At 44.7% G+C, this 9171-nt stretch overlaps 1 protein-coding gene across 4 annotated transcripts in view; it reads left to right on the plus strand.

Annotated features, from left to right (window-relative positions):
- The window catches only part of mast1a (microtubule associated serine/threonine kinase 1a), a 139673-nt gene extending 131586 nt beyond the window's left edge, over positions 1–8087 (plus strand). For all 4 annotated transcript variants that reach the window (XM_015954410.3, XM_015954411.3, XM_015954412.3 and 1 more), the window contains 5 exons: positions 63–295; positions 3984–4106; positions 4222–4358; positions 4726–4913; positions 5030–8087. In XM_015954410.3, the coding sequence (XP_015809896.3) occupies positions 63–295; positions 3984–4106; positions 4222–4358; positions 4726–4913; positions 5030–6663 (2315 nt within the window). In that variant the 3' untranslated portion in view covers positions 6664–8087. The remainder of the gene's footprint in view (positions 1–62; positions 296–3983; positions 4107–4221; positions 4359–4725; positions 4914–5029) is intronic.
- Positions 8088–9171: the final 1084 nt, after the last annotated feature.

Raw genomic sequence — 9171 nt, forward strand, 5'->3', positions numbered from 1 at the left:
AGAAACCCTTTACCGGCTCTTTCCTGCAGCAAAAACCAGTTTTACCTTCTCTGTGCTTCCAGTGGAGCAACATGGTGGCTTCTCTCCTCTGGCCAGCCCCATGTCCCCTCGCTCCTTCTCCTCCAACCCTTCGTCACGCGACTCTTCACCCAGCAGAGACTTTTCCCCTGCTGTCAGTGTTCTGCGTTCACCGATCACCATCCATCGATCTGGAAAGAAGTATGGCTTCACGCTGCGGGCCATCAGGGTCTACATCGGAGACAGCGACATCTACAGCGTGCATCACATAGTTTGGGTAAGAAGCTTTAATTACGTCCTGTTTTGTTAGAAGTTAAACTGTTAGAACGATAAATGCTAGAGGAGAAACTGGAATGTTTGTTAAAGTTCACTCTAGTTTCTGTTGCGGATCGACCAATGTGGGGTTTTCTAATACCGATGAGGTGTGGTCAGCCGTTGGCCGGTGTCTGCCGACGGTTTTTAGGTTGATTTCCAGGGCCCATATCTAGTGTTGGGAAGTACAGTGATCCCTCGCTACTTCGCGGTTCATTTATCGCGGATTCACGACTTTGCGGATTTTTTCTTTGGAGCCTTATTCAAGGGAAATTCGCCAATTCGCGGAATTTTTTACCGATCGGCGGTATTTTTCTGTCATGTTTTGGGGTAAGTGTCTAACCCAAGACTTACAGAATCAGACTCGAGTCGAGGTAAAAGATAATAATTTTATTTCTTTAATGATGAGGAGAACTGAGGGCGCACTGGTGATCCAGCGGAGGGTAAACCAGGAAGCGGCAAAATGCGGAAGTTCAGGGTGAATGTGGAGGGGAGTTGAGCCGGGGTGATATCCAGAGACGAATTGTAGATTTCCAGGTGGCAGAGTAGACGGATGAGGAGGACGAGGACGAGGTAACGGAGAGGGAGCGTGAGCACGGTGGAGAGCGGGACCGCAGAGCGGAGTTGGTATCCAGGCAGCGAACCAGTGAGTATCCAGAAGTCTCCAAGACGGGAGCGAATCCGGAGGAGAAGCGAGTCAGGCAGTAGTTAATCATCCGGCGTCGTATCTGGATAACCGTCCTCCTTTTAAAGCCGTCCCGTTGATCAGGCTGATGAGGATCAGCTGCGCTCCCTCTCCTGTTAAATAAATACTGTAAATATGGAGTCCCTACTTCGCGGATTTTCACCTATCGCGGCCAGGTCTGGAGCGCATCTACCGCGATAAACGAGGGATCACTGTAGTTCAAAGTTCAGTTCATACATTTTTAAACTAACTTATTTCAGTGCATCATTTAAAAAGTTTTTAACTACCGGGTAAGTTCATTGTTCCAAAAACAAACTAGCTCATAGTTCTTTTTTAAGTGGAGCTGCCGCTAGGGAGAGCGCAAGCTGAACATTTTAATGGTAATAATAACACAATTATAGCGTTTTGTTCCCCACACAATAAAAATGTGTAAATAAACATTTCCTTTGTCAAATTTTAAATAATTACAATTAAAATTACTAATCAAAATGCAATTCGTCTTAAAATGAGCATTTGAAAAGTCTCATAATTGAACACCTCAGCCGACTCGCCGAGCATCTACGGAAGAACCTCCCACTTAGACACATCTCAAGCGTGGATTCACAACCCGTTTGAAGTTTCCCTCCCGGTGCAACACATTCTCACACCCAAAGCGTCAAAATGTGACGCGTGTGACCACGCCTCAATATATGACGATTCGGGATGCCCCAACGCGTCAGGAGAGGACGCATCGAGGACGACATGAGAGAGGTGAGACGGACATTTGACCGACTTGTGAACTACTTAACGTTCCCCTCAACCTCTTTCTAACCTTAACTCAGCTGAGTCACTGAGTTAAGGTTAGGATTGGGGTGAGGAGAAGGTTAAATCAAGGAATAGTGTCCGTGTGACCGCGGGCGTCAAATACGGACGCCAGCAGTGACACGTGTCCCTGCGGTCCTGTCCTGACGCGCTGGGGCATCCCGAATTGTCATATACTGAGGCGTGGTCACACGCGTCACATTTTGACGCTTTGGGTGTGAGAATGTGTAGCCCGGTCCGGAGGGAAGATCATCGGAGAGCTTTGTACCAAGATTTAGGCCCACCCGTTGCATTAATATACGATGCCTGTCTGGTGACATTGAGGTTATTAATGTGTGTTATCAAGTTATTAATGCGTGAGATCAAGTTATTAATGTGTGAGATTGAGTTATTAATGTGTGATATTGAGTTATTAATGTGTGGGATCAAGTTATTAATGCATGAGATCAAGTTATTAATGTGTGAGATTGAGTTATTAATGTGTGAGATCAAGTTATTAATGTGTGAGATTGAGTTATTAATGTGTGAGATTGAGTTATTAATGTGTGAGATTGAGTTATTAATGTGTGAGATTGAGTTATTAATGTGTGGGATCAAGTTATTAATGCATGAGATCAAGTTATTAATGTGTGAGATCAAGTTATTAATGTGTGAGATTGAGTTATGTGTGAGATTGAGTTATTAATGTGTGGGATCAAGTTATTAATGCATGAGATCAAGTTATTAATGCATGAGATCAAGTTATTAATGTGTGAGATTGAGTTATTAATGTGTGAGATCAAGTTATTAATGTGTGAGATTGAGTTATTAATGTGTGGGATCAAGTTATTAATGCATGAGATCAAGTTATTAATGTGTGAGATTGAGTTATTAATGTGTGGGATCAAGTTATTAATGCATGAGATCAAGTTATTAATGTGTGGTATCAAGTTATTAATGTGAGATCAAGTTATTATTGGCTCACTGGCTCTAGATAACACACTCAATCCCACACATTATTAACTCGAACCCACACATTATTAACTCAATCCCACACATTAATAACTTGATCTCGCACATTAATAACTTGATATCACACATTAATAACTTGATCTCACCCATTAATAACTCAATGTCACGCATTAATGTCTCAATCCCACGCCTTAATAACTCGATCCCATACATTAATAACTCAATCCCACATTATTAAGGCATAGGATTGAGTTATTAATGTATGGGATCGAGTTATTAAGGCGTGGGATTTATTAATGCGTGGGATCGAGTTAATAATGTGTGGGATTGAGTTATTAATGCGTGAGATGGAGTTATTAGTGTGTGGGATTGAGTTAATAATGTGTAGGGCTGAGTTATTAATGTGTGGGATCGAGTTAATAATGTGTGGGACTGAGTCTTGAAAGGATCTACTCTTAAAAAAGACCTAATCATTAACTTTTAGCTAATATTATTTTATCATCAGGTTGCTGATATTTCCTTTGAGGAATAATTACCAGTTGTTTTATTTAACCAATCAAACCATCCAATAAGCAGGCGATGCATCTTTTCCTTTCAGCACCATGGACAGAGGGCGATTGTGTCCTCCTCTCTTGTGTAACGCCCGTAACCCCATTCACGTTGTGACTGATTAGTATTATTTAAATAAAATATCAGCAACCTTATGATAAAATCTAATATTAGTTAAAAGTTAATGATCTTGGGCTTTTAGGAGGAGATCCTTTCATCTATGGAACACACCCCTCAGGCATTAGTAACTCGTTCCCACGCATTAACAACTTGTTGCCACACATTAATAACTAATTTCCATCGATTCCTCATTCCTACGCAGTAATAACTCATCCCCATGGATTAATAACTAGTTCATATGCATGAATAATTAGTTCCCACGCAGTAATAACTCGTTCTTACTCATTAATAACTCATCCCCACGGATTAATAACTAGTTCATATGCATGAATAATTAGTTCCCACGCAGTAATAACTCGTTCTCCTGCATTAATAACTCATTCCCACAGATTAATAACTCGTTCTAACGCTTCATCACAGTTGGGACATAGAAGGGGTGCACACACACATACACACACACACACACACACACACACACACACACACACACACACACACACACACACATACATGTATAAATACAGAGAAACTTGTGTCTGTTTGGCAGCATGTGGAGGACGGCGGCCCCGCCCAGGAAGCTGGTCTGTGTGCCGGTGACCTCATCACTCATGTGAACGGAGAGCCCGTCCACGGTTTGGTCCACACTGAAGTGGTTGAACTCATCCTGAAGGTAGGCACAGCAGCCATGTCTGTTTATAGTCGGGTTTGACAGTCGCCGCTGTACGTCGTAAAGACGAGGCCGTGGTCGTCGTAAAACTCACAGCAGATTTCTCTCATCTGTGCAGAGTGGCAACAAAGTGACGGTGACAACTACGCCTTTTGAGAACACCTCCATTAAAGTGGGCCCGGCCCGGAAGGCCAGCTACAAGTGTAAGATGGCCCGACGAAACAAGAGGACGGTGGGCAAGGAGGGACAGGATGGGTAACACTGCATGTTACTAAAGACTGTTAGTCCTAGCTTACACAACCACGCCTACAATGTAAATATTATTATTAACGAGAATTTACTCTGATGTGTCTGGAGACTTTCACCAGAGTGACTACGTTTGACTCGCATTAGCTTCCCTTGAGCTTCAGATCCTTAATGTGTGTTTCAGTATTTCATAATAAAGGTTTAAGTTCATCTTTTCTTTGTTTTTAGACTCTGGGAGGTTTGCAGTCGAGCCTCACGTGTAGGAAGAGGTGTTGGTGTTGTGTTGCAGTGCTGTTTTCTTTCTCTAAAGCTTGAATCTGCAGCCCTGGATGCATTCATCTCTCTTCCCTCTCGTTTTGTTCTCTTACCCCTGCAGTAAGAAGCGCAGCTCTCTGTTCCGTAAGATCACGAAGCAGTCCAACTTCCTCCACACCAGCCGCAGCCTGTCCTCTTTGAACCGCTCTCTGTCCTCCAGCGAGAGCCTTCCAGGCTCCCCGACTCACAGTCTGTCCGCCCGCTCCCCGACTCAGGGCCACCGCTCCACCCCAGAGCCCTCCTATCTGGGTGCAGAGCTTCATTAATAAACAACACTCAATCATGGACTGATAAACCTCTAAGATCATCTTCATTGTACAGGTTTTTTCTTCATGTTGTGACTTGTTTTTTTCTGCTCTGTTCAGGTGCTTCTCCCCAGAGCAGCTCTCCAGCCTCCAGCACTCCCAACTCCCCCTCTCCCTCCCAGCACATGAGGCCCAGCTCGCTGCATGGTCTCTCTCCAAAACTTCACCGCCAGTATCGCTCTGCTCGCTGTAAGTCAGCCGGTAACATCCCGCTGTCCCCGCTGGCCCACACACCCTCTCCCACACAGTCTTCTCCTCCACCCTTACCAGGCCACACCATAGGCAGCTCCAACACCACCCAGTCCTTCCCTGTCAAGCTCCACTCCTCACCTCCTGTGGTCCGCCCCAGACCAAAGAGCGCAGAGCCGCCACGATCACCTCTGTTAAAGCGGGTCCAGTCAGCAGAAAAGCTGGGCTCACCTCTGACCCAGTCCAATTCTACAGGAGGGCTCGGGGGTCCGCTGAGGAAACACAGCCTGGAGGTGCAGCACTCGGACTACCGCAAGGATGCCTTTCTGTGTGAGCTCGGCCTCCAGAGCCTGATGGAGACCGAGGGAGAAAATCTGCCTCCTAATCCTCCTCCCGTGTCCCCCATCAGCCTGGAAACAGGTGTGCTGAAGCCTGTGAGGCGACTTGGGAGGCAGGAGTCCCCACTTAGCAGAGAGACACTTCTGGCTGGAAGGGACAGGGAAGAGAGGGAGAGGGGACGGGAGAGGGAGAAGGAGAAGGAGAGGGACACCGGGCCGAGGACACCAACAGGAGTACAGTCGTGCTTAGCAAGAAAATCGTATGCAAGTGATGTTCACTTAAACTCACACAGCTCCTCGCAGAGTGTAGAGACGACTAAAGCCATGACCCCGAGCACCTTCGTCAGAATCCCGGGTCCGGGTGGGCCGGAAGGGCCAGAGATGGCCCAGAGAGGTCAGGAGATACATACACCAGAAGCCAAAAGTGTGTTATCCAACAAAGATCTCCAGGAAAAGTTATGTGGAGGGAAATCTGAAGCAAAACAAAGTATTTGTTTACCAGCTTCTGCCTTCAACAAGAGCTCGTCTGCGTCAGAAAAGCCTCCGGCAGCGGTGGGAGCTCCTCCCACGATAAACAAATCTTTTAATAAATCATCAACTTTGGGAAATAGTCTGAGAAAGACTGACAGCGGTGAGTCCAGGACTCCAGAACTCAGCTCCAAAAGCCCAAAGCTCCCAACTCGGGTCTTGGCTCCAGTGGTTCCTCCGCATGGCCAGCTGCTGTCGCTGGGCAAAGTCAGGCAGGGGCTGGGACCTGTCAACTGCTACCGGGGAACCCTGGACTGGGAGGACAAATGCCGTCTGGAGGTGGTAGAGGAGCACTCGCCTTCCCCCTCCCCCTCCCCAACAGCAATCGCTCCCTCCCTCTGCGGACCGTCTCTGTGTAAGTCACGGCCCGTTTCCCCCGGTGACAAGACGAGCTTTGTCAGCCAGCTGACCACGGTGGCCAAAAACGTCCTCGGACCAATCAAGCTCAGCTCTCAGGAGGGGGCCAAGAGCAAAGAGCAGCTGAGTAAAGCATCAGAGGAGAAGCTGGGAGGCGCCACAGGGAAGACTGACACTCCATCTGGGGTGCGCGGCCCTCCGGGTTCTGGGGTGGTGACCCGAAGCTCGGCTGGTTCCCCGCATGAGAAAACTGCAGCAAGTAGCAGCTTTCCAAAAATGTGACCCCATGGGTTCTTTTAAACTAACTCTGGTAAAAAAAAAAAGTTGTCTGGAAGAACAATGAAACACAAGACAAGCACTTAAAATGATGTACATTCCGGTTTCATAATAAATAAATGTTATTTATTAAAATAAACCAATGACTTTAAACAAATCTACGGTAAAGGTGCATTAACTGTTGTTTTTTAAATACTAATGATTTCATGGAGTCTTAATGATGTGTTGTGAAACACTATCAGGTGTGTGTGTGTGCAAGCGTGCGTGTGTGTGCGTACGCATGCATATGGGACGTTCTGTGTGTTCTTAGTGGCTACAGAAGTGTGAAAAAGTGCTTTTCTGATCAAAACATGTTTAAAACCAAAACCAGACCCTTTATTTTTTGCAGCACCTGGTCCACTTCTCTAGAGGGGAACGTTAAAAACCACCACATTAACATTCAGCAACACATATTTACACCATCCCTTCCACAGAGATGAAGGCTGATGGAGTCAGAACAAGCTATTGGTGGCTTCATGTGCAAACCCAAATCTGTTACATGTGCCGCATCTTAGCAGTGATTTAAGACTAGTTCAGGTTCTTTTTATGCAAAAACACAACGATCAGACAGCATGTGAACCAAACAGAAAGGCAGGATTTCACACTGAAAAGGTTTTTATTTAATATTTGTAACTTTATGTGGATGAGGTATCACGGCTGTGTTGGCGTTTGGCTTGTGGGTCATTTTAAACTCAGATGTACTGATTTATCAGAGGAACTGGTCTGTGTGCGACTTTATTTATGTGAGAAACCACAACCGTAAAGCTGATGTAAACGATGTAAACAGTCTCAGTTCATGCACTACTTGTACTCTACTGCCCTCTACTGGCTCCCAGTTGATTGTTTTAACTGGTTTACTGAAGAGTGGGTGTTATTTGACTTCCCTAAATATGCATTCATAAAAATGTTTTGCAGTAAATATCAAAACACATGACTGTTATTTATATCTCTAGAAATGCACCTAGTATTTATGGAAGCACTGTCCTGGTTCCTAACTCCTGAAGTGACAATGGAGTTCCCAGATCATCTCTAACGACAAAACAAACTGTAATCTTCTTCATTTTGTTTCCACTTTCAGGCCTTTTCCAGTCAGTTGTGTCCAGCGTTAAACGTCTAAAAGTGTTTTGTTTTCATCTCTGTGAGAGAAAATAGTACATGTGCACTTTATTTGACAGAAAACTAATCTGAACTTGATACCACTGCTAAGTTACCGAGGACTATCTGATATGGATAAAACAAACGAACGCAAGTGTGAAAACATTCCACTTCTCTGTTCACTCAGTGTTTTAGTTGTGCCACTGAAGTATTTTTTATTTGTGATGGTTGTGACTCAAATGCAAACACCTGAAGTGCAGTAAGTGGAATAAACTTGTATGATTTGTTTGAAAGCATTTCACTGTTTTGGCTGCGGTCTCTTGTCTTGCGGTAACAGTCATCAAAACACTTTGTTTACTCACAAAACATCAACAACACATGGTTACGGCCCAGCCTGTGCACATCCCGGTGCCTTAACAGGCAGGCTTCCCTGAAGGCAACAGCACATATAAATACACAAATACACTTATATGTAAATATACATAAACACTAGGGATGTGTATTTTTGAAATTCTGGCGATACGATACATATCACGATACAGGGGAGATGATACGATATATCACGATATATTGCGATACATTCAGTCAGACATTACAAGCAATTTTTTTACTGAAATTATTGTAAGAATGTTCAATAAACAGTCCAAACTGATACGTAACATGTTTAACATGAGGTAGCTGAACCATGATGGAGGGTTTTACATTTCAGTGGTGGAAACAAAACCTGTTGCACACTGCTGCCAACTAGCGGGTGGCGATTGAATTGCGCAAAACGAAAAGAAAATACACAAATGTTTGCATGTAAATTCTTTCAAGAATTAGATACACGGCTTTTGAATATCGATATAATATTGCTGGGAAAATATCACGATATATTGCCATATCGATATTTTCTTACATCCCTAATAAACACTGTGTTACGGCTTCTGCCTCTCTGCTCCGGGAGCAAGAGTTCAGGACCACGAACAGCGCCACTGCTCACTGGAACCAGCACTCAGGACAGAGGCATGCAGACTGAGAGGATTCACATGGTGTGTGTGTGTGTGTGTGTGTGTGTGTGTGTGTGTGTGTGTGTGTGTGTGTGTGTGTGTGTGTGTGTGTGTGTGTGTGTGTGTGTGTGTGTGTGTGTGTATAGGATATACACACAAAGGTTAACTGTCTGGTTTCCAAACTAGAACACATACTGTTTATGACCTCGCCACCGGGAGGAAGGCCATAACAAAATGTCACCTCCTGACTTCCTTATCTGCTAGAAGTCACACAACGTCTCCTGAAGATGAGACATCGATAAAAAGAATCTTATCCTGGCTCACACAATTATTTCCTCACTGTACAGAGTAATTACTGTCATATTCTGTTTTATACGATGAATGTTTTATA

The sequence above is a fragment of the Nothobranchius furzeri genome, chromosome 7, assembly GCF_043380555.1.
Source record: "Nothobranchius furzeri strain GRZ-AD chromosome 7, NfurGRZ-RIMD1, whole genome shotgun sequence".
Classification (NCBI taxonomy): domain Eukaryota; kingdom Metazoa; phylum Chordata; class Actinopteri; order Cyprinodontiformes; family Nothobranchiidae; genus Nothobranchius; species Nothobranchius furzeri.